The sequence below is a fragment of the Solanum verrucosum genome, unplaced genomic scaffold (assembly GCF_900185275.1).
Source record: "Solanum verrucosum unplaced genomic scaffold, falcon-dt-bn FXZP01000235.1, whole genome shotgun sequence".
NCBI classification, from domain to species: domain Eukaryota; kingdom Viridiplantae; phylum Streptophyta; class Magnoliopsida; order Solanales; family Solanaceae; genus Solanum; species Solanum verrucosum.
In genome coordinates, this window is record NW_026019948.1 from 390,103 (window position 1) to 408,783 (window position 18,681).

The 18,681-nt window shown below is 35.7% G+C and overlaps 3 protein-coding genes and 1 pseudogene across 3 annotated transcripts; 1 reads left to right on the plus strand and 3 right to left on the minus strand.

Annotated features, from left to right (window-relative positions):
* The first annotated feature begins 1,941 nt into the window (after positions 1-1,941).
* On the plus strand, positions 1,942-9,040 carry LOC125811332 (protein WEAK CHLOROPLAST MOVEMENT UNDER BLUE LIGHT 1-like). The gene is made up of 3 exons (XM_049490838.1): positions 1,942-2,057; positions 5,172-6,296; positions 6,755-9,040. The coding sequence occupies exons 2-3, from the start codon at positions 5,208-5,210 to the stop codon at positions 8,621-8,623; spliced, it is 2,958 nt and encodes a 985-aa protein (XP_049346795.1). The 5' UTR covers positions 1,942-2,057; positions 5,172-5,207; the 3' UTR covers positions 8,624-9,040.
* A 268-nt stretch (positions 9,041-9,308) lies between these two features.
* Positions 9,309-12,746, minus strand: LOC125811416 (protein CYPRO4). The gene is made up of 2 exons (XM_049490896.1): positions 11,004-12,746; positions 9,309-9,907 (listed from the first exon to the last, which is right to left on the minus strand). Exons 1-2 carry the CDS (start codon positions 12,645-12,647, stop codon positions 9,617-9,619), a joined length of 1,935 nt encoding a protein of 644 aa, XP_049346853.1. The 5' UTR covers positions 12,648-12,746; the 3' UTR covers positions 9,309-9,616.
* A 937-nt stretch (positions 12,747-13,683) lies between these two features.
* Positions 13,684-14,447, minus strand: LOC125813593 (alpha-amylase-like; annotated as a pseudogene).
* A 644-nt stretch (positions 14,448-15,091) lies between these two features.
* Positions 15,092-18,095, minus strand: LOC125811625 (alpha-amylase-like). Its single transcript, XM_049491152.1, has 4 exons — positions 17,968-18,095; positions 17,706-17,838; positions 16,166-16,971; positions 15,092-15,614 (listed from the first exon to the last, which is right to left on the minus strand). Exons 1-4 carry the CDS (start codon positions 18,043-18,045, stop codon positions 15,360-15,362), a joined length of 1,272 nt encoding a protein of 423 aa, XP_049347109.1. The 5' UTR covers positions 18,046-18,095; the 3' UTR covers positions 15,092-15,359.
* Between the last annotated feature and the right edge of the window lie 586 nt (positions 18,096-18,681).

Below are 18,681 nucleotides of genomic sequence, written 5' to 3' on the forward strand. Positions count from 1 at the left end.
ACTATTCAAGTTGGAGTAATAAGGGAGGAGTAATATTTTGAGAAAATAAATGTCTTTTTGGTTTATTAAAATGATAAATAAATATTTTGAGTCTTTATTTTAAGAAAAGTAGTAAATAAATAATTTTATATTAAGTTTCTAAATTATTAAATTTTGGGGACAAACATTTTAAATTTACTTAATACTTAATTAATATGAGAGAAGAATGGAAGCTAAGCTTAGAATGTTAGTTGAGAGATTCTTCTACTTCACATATTTCCAATAATGGTTCAATAAACACTTAAACCACAATTTCTCTTACATAAAATTATATTATTTCCTCCGTTTTAAAACAGTTTTCGTATTTTTCATTTATACATTTTTTTATTATTTTTATTATCCTCATAACATATTTTATTATGTAATCTTTCTTCAATAAATATTTATTAGTATTTAATATTTATGTTAACTTCATCAATAATGTACTACCTATTAAATATTGTAAACGGAGAGTAAAATGAGAATTTTATTTTTTTTTAAAATGGAAATGATTTTAAAACATTTTTGTAAGGGAAACAAGTATTTTGTAACGAAAAAGGTAATTATTAAATACTTAAAAAGGTAATTTTTAAAAAAACATATTCACGTGATTTAACTACTTAATAATACATATGAAAATTATTCACAAAAAAGTTAACCTAAATACTTAGTAATACATATGAAAGTTATTCACAAAAAAGTTTATGTGAACTTCTTTTGTACAACTAAAAATATTCACATGATCCATTTGTTTACTTTTTATTTAACAAAATCGAATAAGCAATTTGTTTACTTTTTTTTTTTTTTTACACATAAAGTTACTAGCAATACCATATGATTAAGTGGTCGTAAGTGAACTTTCACTTTCACCAATTTATGGTTCATCCTTTCTAAACCATATACTAATAATTTCTCTTTTTCTTAAAATAGTTTTTTGTTAGCTTATTTTATTATCAATAATAAAATATCTAATTTAGTAGTAATTTCACATTACATCATTAGGTCGGTGCAATGTTTCATACACCGTCCTCTTTCTCATTTACTTAGTTGGATAATTATTATTTATTGTTTAGTAATGTACCATATTATATTACATTGTTTTAATGAATATAATATTTAAATATATTATATCACTCATCGTTTTGAATGATAAACCTACAAAAAAATAATGTATGAGAAAGAATTGCTATAAAAAGGTAGAATAATAATAAAATATAATTTATTAAATAATAAAAAAAAGATATAAAAAAATTAAAATAATGACGCGATCACACCAAATCAATCATTGTATAAAATGAAACTTCTAGTTAATACCTAACGATGAGTTTAAACAAGTGACACCAATCTTATAGAGATTAGAGGCTATTAGTGTTGTTAACTAGATCGTCATAGATGAACCCACATAATTTAGGGTTAAACAAAGTCGGTCAATCATAATAAAAAAATATGAATTAATACACAATTTTTTTTGAAGAAAATCTTGAATTCTTATTTCTCAACTCTTTAATTCGAGAAAAAATGACATTAATCTTGTAAAGTTCATTAATATCATTTATTAGGTCATCCCGAAATCAAAATAAATGTATACTACTATTATATTTAAATTAACAATACAATTTAATAGAACGGATTACAACCATTCAAACAAGTTTTTTTTTATCTTATTACTTAAAATGGTGAAAATACCAAAACTAGATGAAATAATTTTGAGGGGGGAAATTCTCAAAATTCTAATTTTAGAGAAAATATTTCATTTCCCTTTTAGGAGAAAAAAAAAAACAAGAGGGATTGGCTCCACCCACGTGTTACAGTAACCTCCTCTTCTCATTTTTTTCTATTTTTTTCTTTTTCCTTTTATAAGGAACAGTTCATTTCTTTTTTTCTTTTTGTTTTTCAGTGAATTTTGTGACCCTATATTTTTTTGTGTATCTTTTTGTTTATTTCTCTTTTTTTTTTTTTTGGAGAGAATACCCACAGGAAGATACATTCAAGAAAAGAGAAAAAAAAAAAGTTATCCTCATTAATTCTGGTGATATTTGGTAATGTTCCTCTCCTTCTACTCTTTTTTTTTCTTGTTATGAAATGTTGTTTAATTTGCTAATTTTCATGAGTTTAATCTTTTAATTTGTCATTAAGATATGTTTATGTTTGGTATTTTAATCATGTATTTGTTATTTGGGATAAAGGAGCAATCTTTGGATACCCCAGAAAGGATTAGATGTAAATGAAGCCTAATTTGAGATTCTCTAGTTTGGTTTTTAATCAAGAATTTTGGTTAGTTCTAAATTTGAGTGTTTTTTTTTTGTTTGGTTTAATGGATTTGGGAGATTTATGTTCATGGGCATATATTGATGTATTGACAGCTTGATATTTCTGTTTGGGGATTCTTTATTTTTGCTTTTTGAAGGTATGGAGCTTGCAAGTTGTCATTTTGTCCAAATAAAAGTTGGATTTTCCTATAAAGGTTAATTGAATTTGAAGCTATTTTAAGTTTGGGTAATTTTTTTAGTTTAAGCATTGATGGATTTAATTTGAAAATATAGCTGGTTGGAAGTTTGGGTATTGGAGCAAGGTTGAGATAGTTAATAGAATAATCTCTTTTTAGTGATTTCTCTTCTTATTTTTTCTGGTTTCTCACCCGGTGTCCGCAGTCCACCTTGGAGCTCCAACTAAATCTGGATCGCGCACTAAGGGTGCGTGTAGGATACTCGAAAAGTGGTGCGTTTTAAAGAATTTGACATGGGTGTGGAAATAATTTTGGAGAGTCTGAGCAACATAGCCCAAGACATAGTTCAGTGGCAGAAGGATATGGCCACCTAGACACGCACGGGTCATATAGCTGACTCTAACTAGTTGAGGTTGAGGAATAGCTGATTGATTTGATCGATCGATTTAATTTCAAGGGTTTGCTGGTTTTGGTGTATTTGACGGGCGTTGGTTGAGTCTGTCATATAGCAACATGTCAATAGGATGCTTGATCAGTTCGGTTATACCCAAACATGAATATGTGTTTTATTTTTTGGTTATTTATTGTTGTTTCATTTATTGATGTCTGTTGTATTTAAGCTTTAGGTGAAATGTGTAGTTCTACCCATACTATTGTTTTGACGATGGAAGTTTATTTGTCTTGGTTAATCATGGCCCAACCCGATGGTTTAATCAAGATATTACAGATTCTATGATTAATTGACAAGTCTAAATCTTATTGCATAGTTCTTATCCTAACACAACACATATGTTATAAACAATTGTTTTCATGAACCTGATATCTAACTATCACATTTTGTCAAAAAAGAAGAAGATATCTGACTATCAACTGATAACATGTCGTAGAATCTACAGAAGGGATCAATAAGATTTTGGTTCAGGGTTCAACTATTACTCGTTGGAATGTCCATTCTAATATAGTTCAATATCATTTCTACATCCAAATTGTTGAACTGTTGTATTACCTAATCGGCATGGTGGCAACTTGTTTCCTTCTCAAAGCCTATTTTGCCACTTCTGGATCCATGTGCCAAATTGATGTCAGTCTCACTAACAAAAATTGTTAAATTCTGCATTGTTGTTGTTTTATTTTATTGTTGCGTAGTTTCTGATTCTTCGATGTGTGTTGCTATTTGTTACTCCATTTTCTGGATATGTTGCTATTTGTTTCCATATTTCCTTGCAACCCTACTTTGAAAAACATCTCTTTTGATCCAATCGGGAACAACCTCTCTACTCCAGAAAGGTAGGGGTAAGCTCTGTGTACATTTCACCCTCTCCAGACACACTCATGGGATTACATTGGGTTTGTTGTTGTTGTTGTTCTGCATTGTTTGTAGAGCTGAAGATGTTATTCAGAGGCTAGCATTTGTTCCAAGATTGATAGACACATTAATACGCATTATAAGTGCATTTGATTAGCCAATAGCTTCTTTTATTTTAACGATTAGTCATCTGTTGGCTGCAGTACATCTTTGTTTCAATTTCAAACGTGACACAATTTCATGCATTTTCTAAACTCTTCTGGTTTGCACTTGCCGAAGCTAGTTGGAGGATAAAGCTTCCTTAGGATTTCTTCACATAGAGATGGAAATGTTCAAGCTGCTTTCATATTTTTTATTAGTTAGACTTGTCTTCTTGCTATCAGTGTCATTAAATTGTGATTGCTTTGTCTCTTAAAGCAACAAAGCTATGTGAATAGAACGATTCTTGTATCATGGGTGAAGTGATGCGCTTTAGACTATTAGATGCGAAATGATCGAACAAGAAGTGTCAATGCTTTAAATATGAAATGAAAAAGAGGAGGAGGAAAATAATAGGGCCTTACTAGTTCTTACCTTCTAAAAGTAATAATAATAATAGTAATAGGACCTTATTTATTTGTTTGTTTATTTTGGTTGGGAGTCTGATTGGGGAGTGGGACTGGAGGTAATAGTAGGGTTGAGATTTCTTTTAAATGCTTGCACATGCAGTTAATTATAGAAAATGTTAGATCTTCAATAAATTTTAACTGAAGTCAAACCAAACCCGCCACCCCACCCCCACCCTCTGAAAGGAAAAAAAGAGGACAAAGAAACTTTGTAGTTTATAAACTTGCATGAGCAAGCATGTGCTGGACGCCAAGTTTCATGTGATTTTAGCTTAGGTAAAGAATGCACTTGCTAGTCAGACCTTACGCCTACAATCCAATTGTCAGTCCATAATAATCCCTCTGCTTGAAAGTGAATATGTCCTTTGACTTGACACACTTCCGTATAAGAATATTTGACTTATAATTTCTTATTGAGTTAGAACTGTTGTATTCACTATCTAAAAGGAGTCCATATGCGGGTTAGAGTTATTCTTTGTCATCCAATCTGCGAAGGTGGAGTAGATCTTAATCTTTTGGTGAGGCATATTGCCATAAATCTTTTCAAAAGCCTTTTCTTTTTACTGTATTCTATTGAGAAAAGTCACATTTACGGCGGATGTTATAGAACAGGGGTGATCTAGTATTGTCCATGAAGTGGTTTCAAGTCTTCAGTTTGCATTCCTATAGTTGGTCCTAAATAAACCATTCGACATTTTCTCAACTACATTCACCTCTTGTGTATATATTCCTCTTGTCTGTTAAATTATGGCAGGTCTACATCTCCTAACTTATTCTGTGATTGTTTGATTTCTAGGTCCCGACTTTGTTCAATTTAGTTCTTAATTAAGAAATGGGAGATGCTAAAGATATGAAGGAAAATGCTCCTCCAGAACCGTCCCATGAACCTAAGGTTTCCTCTCCAAATGACGATCAATCACATAGTGCAGCTCAAACCAGCCAACATACCAGTGAAATAGAGATCTCCAAAATTCAGGAGACAGCTGTAGATGCTTCAGAACATTTAAAAGAGGCTTCTCATAGTTTACTGCAGGAAAGTCAGACTCCTGCAGGAGGAAATTTAATTTCGGCCGCTCCCATTAAATCTGATGGAATGAGTACCATTTGTGAAACAGGAATTTCTCAAATGGCTTCTGGTACACCTATGGTTGAGCCGGAAGCCTCACCTCAATTAGCACATGATCTGAAAACAGATCCTTCTGCACATAGTATTGCAACAGCTCTCTCAGAATCCAATTCATCATCCACATTGGATGCAAAACCAAGTGAAATCTTGGAGCCAGCATTGGACATGGGTGCTAATGTTAAGGTTCAGAACCAGCCAAATGATTCCTCTGAAGGACCAACAGCCGAGAAAGATGCTTCATCAGCATTAACCGGATCGACCTTAAAAGAGGAAAATAGAAAGGAATCTTCTGAATATGTTCAATCTAATCATTCAGAAGTAGCAAAGGCATCTTCTGAACATGTTCAATCTAACCATTCAGAAGTAGTAATGGAATCATTTGAACATGTTCAGTCTAACCATTCAGAAGTAGCAAAGGAATCTTCTGAACATGTTCAATCTAATCATTCAGAGGTAGAACCAAATAATGCCTCACTGTTTCATCAGCCAGATAATTCTAGTAGTAGTACCCATATCTATGCGGATGACTCTTCTCCTTTATCCACTCAAGTGATGAGGAAACCAGAAAATAACCATCATTTACTGACACCAGATAACATTGTTCGCCCGCTTGCTAAGTCTTCCACATTCTCAGCAAGGGCCTCAATACGCGCTGCTAGCCCGAAGCATCCTGAAAAATCTGACATAAATAAAGGCCATATCGATACAGCAGCGCCAATTGAATCTGTGAAGCAGGCAGTTTCCAAGTTTGGAGGGATAGTTGACTGGAAGGCTCATCGTGTACAGACTGTGGAGGTAATATACACTTTTTGATCTTTTGTTTTTCTGATAGCCAATTTCCTGTCAGAGATTTGATACCACTTCATTATTTTAATCATTTTATAGTTATATCTGCAAAGAACATTAGTTCAGTTGAATAACCAGTAGCTGTTTCAATTTTAAAATGTGCACTTGCATCTATGACTCTACTTAAGGATAGCCTAGTGTAAAGGATCCTCCACCTCCAACTATGAAGTTGTGGCTTCAAGTCACCTTTTCCAAGAGACCAAAGGTGGTAACAGCCAATAGGCTCTATTGTCCTGGGTAGGGGAGTTTGGGGGTGTTGTTCACCATATCAAAATGAAAAGGGAAAAAATCTATGGACATGTACACTGTTTCTTTTACGTTTGAGTGGGTCTACATCCCACATTAATCCCACAATTTAATGTTCTAGTCTCTGACTATTAAAAATCACTTTCTCCTGGCTAATGCAGAGGCGGCAACTTGTTGAACAAGAACTATCAAAAGTGCAGGAGGAGATACCATTTTATAAAAAACAGTCTCAGGCTGCTGAAGATGCAAAAGTGTTAGTCTTGAAGGAATTAGATGGCACTAAGAGACTTATAGAAGAATTGAAGCTGAACCTGGAGAGAGCACAAAAAGAAGAGCAACAAGCAAAACAGGATTCAGAACTTGCCAAGCTTCGGGTGGAGGAGATGGAGCAGGGGATTGGCAATGATCTTAGTATTGCAGCAAAAGCACAGCTTGAAGTTGCTAGGGCCAGGCATGCAGCTGCAGTTTCTGAGCTAAAAACTGTAAAATCTGAGTTAGAAGATCTTCGAAAAGATTATGCTTTATTGGTGTCTGATAAAGATGGTGCGGTGAAAAGAGCAGAGGAAGCAGTCTCTGCATCAAAAGAAGTTGAGAAGACGTTGGAGACTTTAACTATAGAGCTAATCACTGCAAAGGAATCTTTGGAGGTTGCTCATGCTGCACATTTGGAGGCCGAGGAACACAGAATTGGAGCAGCTATGGCAGGAGAGCAAGATGCTTTAAACTGGGAGAAAGAACTGAAGCAAGCTGAAGAGGAGCTTGTCAGACTAAACCATCAAATTTTGTCTGCCAAGGATCTGAGAGGAAAACTAGATACCGCTTCAGCCTTACTGCTGGATCTCAAAACTGAGTTGGCTGCTTACATGGAATCAAAGTTGAAGCAGGAAACTGATGAAGGAAACCTCAATGGCGAACAGTCAGAGCCAGAGAAAAGAACTCACGATGAGATACAATCAGTAGTGGCCACAGCTAAGAGGGAACTAGAAGAAGTGAAACTCAACATCGAGAAGGCTACAACTGAAGTAAATTTCTTGAAGGTGGCAGCAACTTCATTGAAAGCAGAATTGGAAAAAGAAAAGTCAGAACTAGCTGCGATCCAACAGAGAGAAGGAATGGCATCGGTTGCTGCTGCATCTCTTGAAGCTGAGTTGAGCAGGACGCAGTCAGAGATTGTTCTTGCACAGAAGAAGGAAAAAGAAGCAAGGGAAAAGATGGTAGAGCTTCCCAAGCAACTCCAAGAGGTATCCCAAGAGGCTGATCGTGCAAAATCACTTGCTCAAATGGCGAGGGATGATCTGAATAAGGCAAAGGAAGAAGCTGAGGAAGCAAAGCTTGGAGCAAGTACTGTGGAAAGTAGACTACTTGCAGTTAAGAAGGAGATAGAGGCTGCGAAAGCTGCGGAGAAGTTGGCGCTAGCAGCTATAGCTGCTCTTGAGGAGAGTGAATCGGCTCAAAAAACCAAAGATGAGGAAACCCCACCTGGAGTAACTCTATCTTTGGAGGAGTATTATGAGCTCAGCAAGCAGGCGCATGAGGCAGAGGAGCAAGCTAACAAGAAGGTGGTTGATGCTCATACCCAAATAGATGTAGCCAAGGAGTCAGAGCTGAAAAGCCTAAACAGGCTGGACGAGGTTAATCGTGAGATAACTGAAAGAAAGGAAGCTCTAGGAGTTGCATTGCAAAAGGCTGAGAAAGCCAAGGAAGGGAAGTTGTCTGTAGAGCAAGAGCTGAGGAAATGGAGAGAGGAGCAGGAGCAGAGACGGAAAGCTGGTGTATCCATTCCACCTACAGCAGGGAGTCCTAGAAAGAGCGATGAGGAGAACAATGAGTCAAAGACCTCTGAAAGTGCACCGGAGGCTACTGCATCTTATGACAGCACAAGTCCGAAAGCCCAACTGCAAGCAAGCAGCACTGAAGCTGATTCATCCCCAGATGTGAAGGTTCCAAGGAAAAAGAAGAGGTCCTTCTTCCCAAGGATCTTCATGTTTCTAGGCAGAAGGAAAGCAGCACAGGCCAAGTCTGCTCAATGATTGCTGCATGCACAACATCTTGTCATTGTTAAACAATTGTTTCTCCAAATTTTTGGCTGTTTGTCTCGGTTGTTAAAGCAGAAAAGTAATCTTTCCCGATATGTACATACAGAGCATTCTTTTACATGTACAATATTAAATTAATTCTCAGTCACTCATAGATAGCATTATAGGCGGGGTATAAGCTTGCTGTAGGTTTGGCTGCTAGTTTCAAATGTCATTTCTGGTGCTTCAAATGTCCATTCCTTCTAGTTTTGCCAACAGGAGTTGTTGAGTTCGGCTTAATCGTCATTTCTGGGCTCCTATTTCATTTTTGCCTGGTTTTGTAAAGAATAATGAGACTGGGTGAGTGCTTCATTATTTGGTAGGCATTCAATATATAATATACCATCATTAGAAGTTTTTTCTTTAATTCAATCAGCATAGTATTGCCTGCTTGTATCCATTCTCCCTAGTTTATGCCATCTAGTCTTGAATGTGTTATACTTTCTTTCATCGTCCTAAGAGGTTATGAAAATGAATACATCCTGTAAACTGAGACCAACTGGTCATGAGGCAATAAGCAAGGTTCATAATGCAAATGATATCCAAATGTTGCTTCCTCCCTCCATTTTACTTGTCCATGCTTGACGTAACACATCCCGAAGAAATAATTAGTAAAATGGTGAAGTGAGACTACTGAAAATAGGTCAACTACTTCATATCAATAGGGATGTGTCCAAGAAAAACAGAAATATTGGAAAATGCATATCACCTGGAATCATTGAACGGTTATCTAAAGCAAGCAGTAATTAGTTATTACAACAACAATAATGTCAGGTGAGGATACCTAGAATTTGGAAGACTGCCTTAAAGGTCTTTAAACTAAAGTAGTAATACATTGAACTAAAATGGTTCGCAGATGTGCAGTTTTTCAAGCTACTTAGTGTGAGAGACACTAATTCTGCTACAGATAAACCTAATAAGTTGCATATATATGAACATAATGATTGTTCAAATTTGTAAGCGCCTGCTAGAGATGCTGAATGAGCTGACTTTCATGGGGGTTGCTACCACCAGTGGTGCTTCAGGTGAGTCAGAAACAGCATACTTGTCATGCATGAAACGACTTTCTACAATAGAGTCGTCTCTTAGAACTATCTTGTAACAATAGCAGCTCTTCAACCCCACCTGATTCTGGTAACACTCATGAGAACCATCCTTCACCTGTTGAAAATTCCATATCACACTAAACTTCCCAACAGTAGCAACAAGGTGGCGCTCCTGCTTCCCGTTCTCAGTGACCTAAGAAAAGTTCACAGTAAGAAAGTGAGTATCAGTGGGCTACAGAATTAACAATAGAATCTGCAATTTATATCAACAAATACTAGCAGTTCAAATTTGCAGGATTTACTTGGAAAGGAGTATAGTAGGGTAAGATAAAAGAAGCTATATATACAAGCTAATAAAATCTTCATCCATAGTGCATTTAAGCTTCTCGATGATAAGACATATATACCTTATTTCAAGCTGCAGTTTAGGCTTACTCCTTTAAATTTAGTATATGGATCTAAGATAGTAAATCGAGTATGATACCTCTCCCCAACCAAGGGATGCTAGAATGAGATGTAAGAGCATGACTCCTAGTAGGATGAAGTAGTTTTGATTTATCCCTTTTTCTTCTCCATATTTCAAGTTTTTAACATCAGTATACATGAATTAGTTAGGGAAGAACTTCATAGTCTAAAATACAAATTATTTAAATCCAGTCCAGCATGACTTATGAACCATATAAGTAAGACACTAAGACTCGATGCTTAAACAAAAATTATCAGCTAAAGATCATCAAGAATAGTTGTCCTGAATAAAGAACGATCAGTGCGAAATCTCATTACAACAAAACTCTCTAAATTATTTAATAGGAATTCCAAAAGCCAGTCCATCTCATAGCATGCATTGCAAAAGAGCATACTTCGTAGTGATATGGTGCACAAAAGTATAAATTTCCTCTTCAATTAGAAAGGTAAAGAAAGTCATACCAAGCCAAATAGTGGATCTCAAATTACAACTTATATTAGCGCGAAAGATGCAAATAATCAAAGAAGTCCCGACTCTAGAGAGCTAGAAACATTCTCAAACCTCCTAGAATTTATGACTGAATATACAATCCATCACATATGATATCGGAGTATATACAAAGACATAGACAATATAGATATAGATTTCAGAAACACATCAATGTCGTTTCCTTTGCTTTTAAACACACACCATAAGGAATTAACTAAGCGAAAACTATTATGTTTGCATGAAGGACGAAAAGTAAGCATGCTAGTCAAAGTGTATGCTACATATACAACAGCTACAAGCTAAAAGTAAGGGTAGAAGAGGAGAGGACTCATACCCATGAAAATTGAGCACTACGGAACTTGTTAGCTCCAGCCATATGTGAATCGAGAGGGTTTAGCTTTAACAATCTTGGAGCGGAAATCTTATTCCCCATGCGACCAGCAAAACCAGTCTTAGCAGTTCCATTCTTGTCGATAAACAAGGTGCATATCAATATCAAGTAACTATCAGTTGTCCCCAATATCCACTTCCCATCATAGGTAACATCCACATGAGTGATAGGAGAACCAAGGCCTGGAAAAGCAGTTTTAGCCTGTCTCATGGAACTGCTTGAGTACAATCTAATCTTGCCATCTAGTGAACCAACAACAATTGATCCATCACCAGTAGTAGCAAAACACTGAAAGTTAGTTCCCCTCGAAAATTGATGTCCTTGAGTCCAATTCAGCACAGGAGTACTTTCATCGACTAGATTCTGAACCATCCCATGCCGATCACGCATATCCCACCTACACAATCTGTTATCATCTAGCCCTAAGAAAGTAGACCCCGAGGGATCCATCTGAGCTCCTTTGCTATCATTAGTGATATCCCTCATCGTGATATCAGTTCCATCTTTCTCAAACTTCCACTCACTAACAACCTTCCCAGTCTCTATATCAAACTGATGTAATCCCCGAGAGTGAGGCTTCCTATCAGTCACTGGACTCATAAGAAGCATATTAGTCTCAGCTCTTAAAAGTAGAGCTTTCCTTGGAGTGGAATTAGGTACAGCAGACCTTTCCTTATCAAAATTGACACAAACACCTTTTCCACTTATCCCATGAGTATAGTTCCTCACAACCTGAATTCCAGAATCACTTATAAGAAAACTATTATCCAATGCACCTAATGCCAAGCTCTGAATAGCTCCTCCTTTAGCTGCCTCTTCAAACTCCTCCCTCAAATCATGGTTAACCCTCAAAGGTGTCTTCTTCTCAGACGCAGGGCTCTTCGCAAAGCTATCCCCAGCATCCTCCCACATCGAATCATCCGCAGCTTCTGGATTCGCCCACCCCATAAAGTCCTTACCATACACCTTAACTCTATTCTCATCATTTGCCTCAAACCCATAAGTATTCTCAAACAAACAGCTCTGATATAAGTCAATGAACGCCTTATACTCTTCCTCCCCAAAGAATCTCACAGCCCAAACCCCATTCGCCACAAAATCCACCCGTTTCTGCTCCTTAAACGCCTTCAGCTGCAAATTCTCATCAATCTTAGCCCGAACCTTCGACCCAATTTTCAAAACCCACCAAGTATTCTCCTCAGTTTCTTCATTTTCATCATCATCCGACCCATCCCCACTACCCGATTTAACAAACGAATAAGCCGCCACTTTATCAGAAACGACCCATTTGGAATTCGCAGTGTTCCCACCAACATGAAGGTAAAGTTTAACAGCGTTTTTCGCTGTGGGGGTTTTAGCATGTGGAGTACCATACTTGAGCTTTAAAGCTTTCAGCTTAGCTTCAACATCGTCCAATGAAGATGGGGTTTTGCTCTGTTTCCGGTCAATGGAAGATGGCGTCGTTTTAGCATCTGAGTAGTTATCTTCGTCTTCCTCTTCCTCCCTTGTTCGAGACTCCGACCCGTATTCGGATTCAGACTCGGAATCAGAAAGCTCCAGATCTTCACGGCTGTGATTAGCACCCATTTGAACAAAGGAAATTTTGTTGATTCAGAGGAAAATGTGAAAGCAAAAATGAAGAGAACCTTAGTGAAAAGGGAGAAATGTGAGGAGCGCAATTTTCAAAATTTGAATTTTGACGGTTTGATTGGCTTATTAGGGTTTCAACTGGTACAAGTGGAAAGAGGAAGATGCCAATTTTAAATAAAATACAATAAATAAATAAATGAAATTAATACAGTATTTTTTTTTTTGCATTAATACATAATACAACTTTGGAGCCGTTTGGCTATAGATGTTGACTCAAAAATTTTTATATTAAATTTGAAGATTATTTTGAATATATATAAAATAAACTTTAAGTTTCCATTCACGACAAATACATAAATTGCTGAAAATCAAATTACTGTATGAATAGCAGCCTTATGCAACAATACATAAAATGACAATTTTACTATATCATTTCTAATAATATATTTTGAGAAATGAATGGTAAATTATCTTTTGATTTTGAAATTGAACAAATAAAAAGACATTTACTTTTATATAGTGAATAAGTAAAAGTGGACGATGAGGTGTTTTTACTATTTTATTCTCATTATCTTTTGTAATTTTGTCAAATTATCTGTCATTTATGTTGAAAAAGATATTGAAGTTTATGTTAGTGTAATACTCTCCCCTCCTCACCCGTATTGAGTTCTCCAAAAACGTACTTAATTTGATATATCTAACACACATCCAAAGATATTTTTGACAAGCCCTAGCAACATAGAATTTAAGAAGGAACTAAGAAGAAGAATTGGAAAGAAACATAAGCAATCATCACAAATCTCAAAGGAAATTTTTGTGGCATATATTGAAATCTATAAATACATTAGCTCAATTTTTGTGCACATTATAGTAAAAATTTCTTATAAGATCAAATGCAAAAGTTTTTTTTATGCCTTTTTCTCCCATACAGCATAGTCTTGTCCAGAAGCTGACACTTGATAATTTGGTGGAATAAGACTTCCAAGATCAGTTTTTGGCCCAATCTTAACAATAACCTTCTCATCAATCATAGCTACATAAAGATCAGAATCTGCAAATTACTTGTTTCAGATTTAAGCCAATTCATCCAATCTGATAACTCTTTTTGAACTCTTTCGTTAAGATGATCGATATCAGGGGCACCTCCAAAGTCCTCACCAGTATCATCATTTCCAGTGCCATCAGAATATTGTGTGTCACCTTTGCAAATAATATTCGGGCCCCAATCAGACGTTCCGCCTTCAAAAATGCAGTATATTCCCCTGCTGTCTTTTTTATCAGCACATCTGTGGTCTATTACTACATCAGCTACAGCTTTTATCCCCTACCCATGTAACGCCTTTATAAGATCTTTCAGTTGTTGTCCATTCCCAAACTCGGACGAATCCAACTCATACAATCTCTGTGGCATATATCCTGCCACGAAATAATTGTCTGTTATAACATATACATGAAATAGAATGGGTGACCTAAAGCCAAAATGTTCTGGAATGTTACCTTGAGGCGAAACAGAATTAGATGGGGAGGTAACCAAACATGAGTAATTCCAGCACTAGCCAAGTTTGGAACTAAGTTGATGAGAGAGTTGTACCATCCACCTTGCTTATTACTCGATTCCCAATCGAACCCCTAACGAATCGTTAAACAAGAAGAAGTAAGTTATATAAATATGAAAAACTTAGACGATATACAAATCGATACATTGAGGGGGACAAGGGGCACCTGAAACAACAGCGTTGGAGCTGCAAATAGCGGAAAAAGAGAGAGAACTAAACAAAGAGGAAGAAGGATATTCATTGTTATTTGTGTTGTGTGTTGTGAATTCTAGGATGATGAGATAAGAATGGCAAGAAGCACAAAAATGTTAAAAACTTTTTTGCCTTCAATTATGATTTTAACCAAATCCAGTCAACTATGCATTATAATGTTTTTGCCTTCAATTAAGAGTCTTTTGGATTATGGTTGTTTTCTTCCAATCAACTTATGCATTAAAGTTCTTGTCTACAGTATCCAAAGAAGAAAATTTGACAAGTTTCAGTCTTTTTTTTTTGGTTATAAGCCTATAAGACTTGGAGGTTTCTGCCTAAGTAATATCATATTTGGTAGTTGGCTAGGAGGTTAGCTATACATATATAAAATTAATAAAGTGTTCCATTTGCTATTTAGATATGCGCATAGCGAGCACATGTATAAGTTATAAGAGGATCTATGTATTATTTTATGCATTATAGAAGGTGAAATAACCAATACATAAATAGTTAAAATCGATATTAACTAACATCTGCATAAAATAATACTTAAATTCTCTCCTAACTAATCTCTGCATTACTAATTACTCTAACTAGCTACCAAATAACCCCTTAGAGAATAGGTGAAATATTTATTAAATCAAATGTAAGAGATAGAGTAATTTCAACAAATGTTCACTGCAAGTCTGTAACTAATTAAGCTTACAAGTCTTTTTCAAGAAATATTGTAAAATTGTAAAATAATGTGGACCAAAACTAGGTACAAGATTTAGTTTGCAATAGAGAAGTCATAATGTAATTGTGAATTGAGCAAGGTCTATCGAATTGAATATAATTTCTTGAATTTTTGGCCTTCATTATGCCGATATAAATTATATTTTCAATCATATAACATTAACACTAAGAACCATTTTGTCCATGGTCACTTTTAGTGTGGTAAATAAATGGTACTACAATATGATTATGCCTTTTGCTCCCATACAGCATAGTCTTGTCCAGAAGTTGCCACCTCATAATTAGGTGGAATAAGATTTCCAAGATCAAGTTTTGGCCCAATCTTGACAATAATTTTGTGATGAATCATTGCTATATAAAGATCTGAATCAGAAGCCATTATTTGCACATTGCTTGTTGCACAAATCCTATTCCTCTTCCTAATAGAGATTAGTGCTGAAATTCCATCCTTGAAGCCCCAATCAAAGAAATGGTCATAAAACTGCAACCAAAAACAAGAATTTAGAACTCCTCAGCTACTTGAAAACAAATGAGTCATATTCTGTAAGCCTAATACATAAACAGACACTCAAACATGGCCTCAACTGGCAAGTAAACACTCCAACTTTGAGAGTGCACATCTAGACACCTCAACTTGGTTTTATCTAGAAACTAACTACTCCAACTCGTCCCCGCTGTCTCTTCGTGGACACATGCTGCTAATGTGACACATAAATTTTGGAGGAGTCTAGATGATCATTTTGTAAGTTGGAGTGTCCAATTGACAGGGTGTAGATGAGTTGAGGTGTCTAGAAGTGCATACTCAAAGTTGGAGTGTTTGTTTATGTATTATGCCTATTCTGTATTATGAGAATCGATCATTAGTTAACTAATTTTATGTTTTAGTAGCCTACTACTGAGACCGGCAATGTGAGCAAACTCACACAGGCAGAGTTTCTCAAATTCCCTGAAAAAGAATATGAATTTCTTGTAAAATAGACACAATGAGAAATGCATAGTAAGAATTTAGAGAGAAAGGATTTCTTTTTTTACCACTGATGGGATTCCTGGATGAGTTAGAATGTATGCATATCCTTGCATAACTTTGTCTGAAGGGAAAGGCCACATATTTTGTGTCGATCCAGTATCATGATTATCGATAAAAGTCACAGCTTTTCGAGGCAAAACACCTATCATCCCAGGAGGTTTTCCATTGGAATCCTTTAATCTCCATAACTCTCCTTGAACTGCTGCTTGAAGAATTCCCTTAGTTGTAAAATCAAAGGCTGTTACAGCCCGCCCTGCATTTTTAACCCAACCAACTAGCTCATTCCTATGATTGTCCTGGTTATATTCCGGTTTCCCATCCTGGCCATAAGCAAGAGAGTTCCAAAATTCACCAACTGCAAAATCCGGGGATGTGTTTCTCATATAAATCTTGGTAATGCAAGGTGCATATCCCCTAACAAAATCGAAACGCCAACCATCAAATCCAATTTCAGATTTCAGCCAATTCATCCAGTCTGATAACTCTTTCTGCACTCTTGTATTAAGATGATCGATATCAGGGGCAGGTTCAAAGTCCAAACCCGTGTCTGGATTCCCTGTGCCATCAGAATATTGTGTGTCGTTCTTGCAAATGAAAGATGGACCCCAATCAAGCCGGTCATCAGACGTTCCTCCTTCAAAGATGCTGTATATTCCCCTGCTATCTTTGTTATCAGCAGTTCTATGATTTATCACTATATCAGCAACCGATTTGATCCCGTGGTCATGTAAAGCCTTAATAAGAGTTTTCAGTTGTTGCTGATTCCCAAACTTGGAAGCATCTAAGTCATACAACCTTCCTGGCATATAACCTGGCATGAAAGATGGCAAAAGCCTTCAAGCAATTCCATTTTGTAACTACTACATCAATTTTAATTTTGGCAATCTATCAAACATGTAAAATGCATGCCATTAATAGGACAATTAGCTCAAACTCCAATCTTTATAACTTGTGGATTCCATCCACTTCCTAATATAGGAAGAACAAATATCATTTCTAACGATATGAATACCACTCTTTTCTTTTTTCATCTGTTGTGGTGTTCAGGATAACTTACATGTGTCTCGACTAGTGGGTATCAAATGGGGCAGTTGCACTACGTCAAAATGAGCTGAATTAATGATTAGACAGATATCTAAAAGTTACTTGAGCTGAAATATACTAAAAATGAATCATAAACCAACTCATCCAATTCTTATTGTGTTTTTCTTATTTTTTTAAAAAACCTAATAAAACTAAAAAAAAAAAATCATTTATTAAGACTATATAACATATCAAATGAAAAAACTTATTTTTTGGAAAAATATTTTGATAAAATCTCTATTGGTCAATTTGAGCTACAATATCAACAAAATTTTATGGATTGAACTAATAAATAAGTTGGTCGTTAACTTGTCTAAACTTGAAAGGGTTAGACTAATCATATTTTCATGAGCTAATTTTATCAGTCATAGTCTCACTGAGGCTTGAGCGGGTTGCATGGATTATATTTTCATTGAAATTTAACTTCAGTGATCACTAGGTCACAATCACACCGAAAATTACCTTGAGGAGAAACAGAGTGAGATGATGGTGGTAACCAAACATGAGTAACTCCAGCTTTAGCCAAGTCTGGAACTAAGTTGATGAGAGAGTTGTACCATCCACCTTGCTTATTACTCGATTCCCAATTGAACCCCTAACAAATGAATTCAAAAATTATAGAAAAACTAACATTTTTTTGGATATACTTGAGCAAGTACATAAACATAGATATACATATACATGGGAAAAGTTTGAAGAAATTAAGGTTCTTCAGGATGGATACCTGAAACAACACCGTTGAAGAAGCAAACATAGGAAGAATAAAAGAGAGAATTAAGCAAAGAGGAAAAATGGATTTCATTGTTGTTGTGTTGTGTTGACTCCAAGTCTAGGATGAGCAACAAAAGATGGGCAAAGAAACACTATTTAAATGTGTTTTAGAGACTAAAAAACTGACTTTTTTTTTAAAAGTTCACGCACTGGGTACAAGATTAACGACCTGGAAATTTCTCAAACGTCTCTCAAGTACAACAATAGAAAAAAATAGTGTGTTCGCAGTCTTAACATGCCTTGAAAAAAGATAAAAGAGGTTGTTTACTATAGAACTCGACGTTAAAGTCACTTAATTGAGTTCTCCACTCTGATGCTGACCGTACAAGACACGGGAGTTGTGTGGTCTGTATTCAAGTTGTGGAAAAAAAAATAGAGAATAAGCTTCTACAAATGTGGGGGCACAGGTGCACCATCTAGAATTATTGGATTCAGAGTGTATATATATAGTAAATGTTGAATCCGTTTGATGAAAATTCTGGTGGATTTGAAAAATGGGGATATTTTCACATTATGCTCGAAGTGACTTCCTGAATGGTGGGGACGACCAGAGAATAATTCAGTGACATCATGAAAAAAAGAAGACGACCAAATTGGAGAAAAGAGGGTGCATAATCGAAAATTAGAAAGTGATCGATCATGCCTACTACATTGAATATGTTGTTGT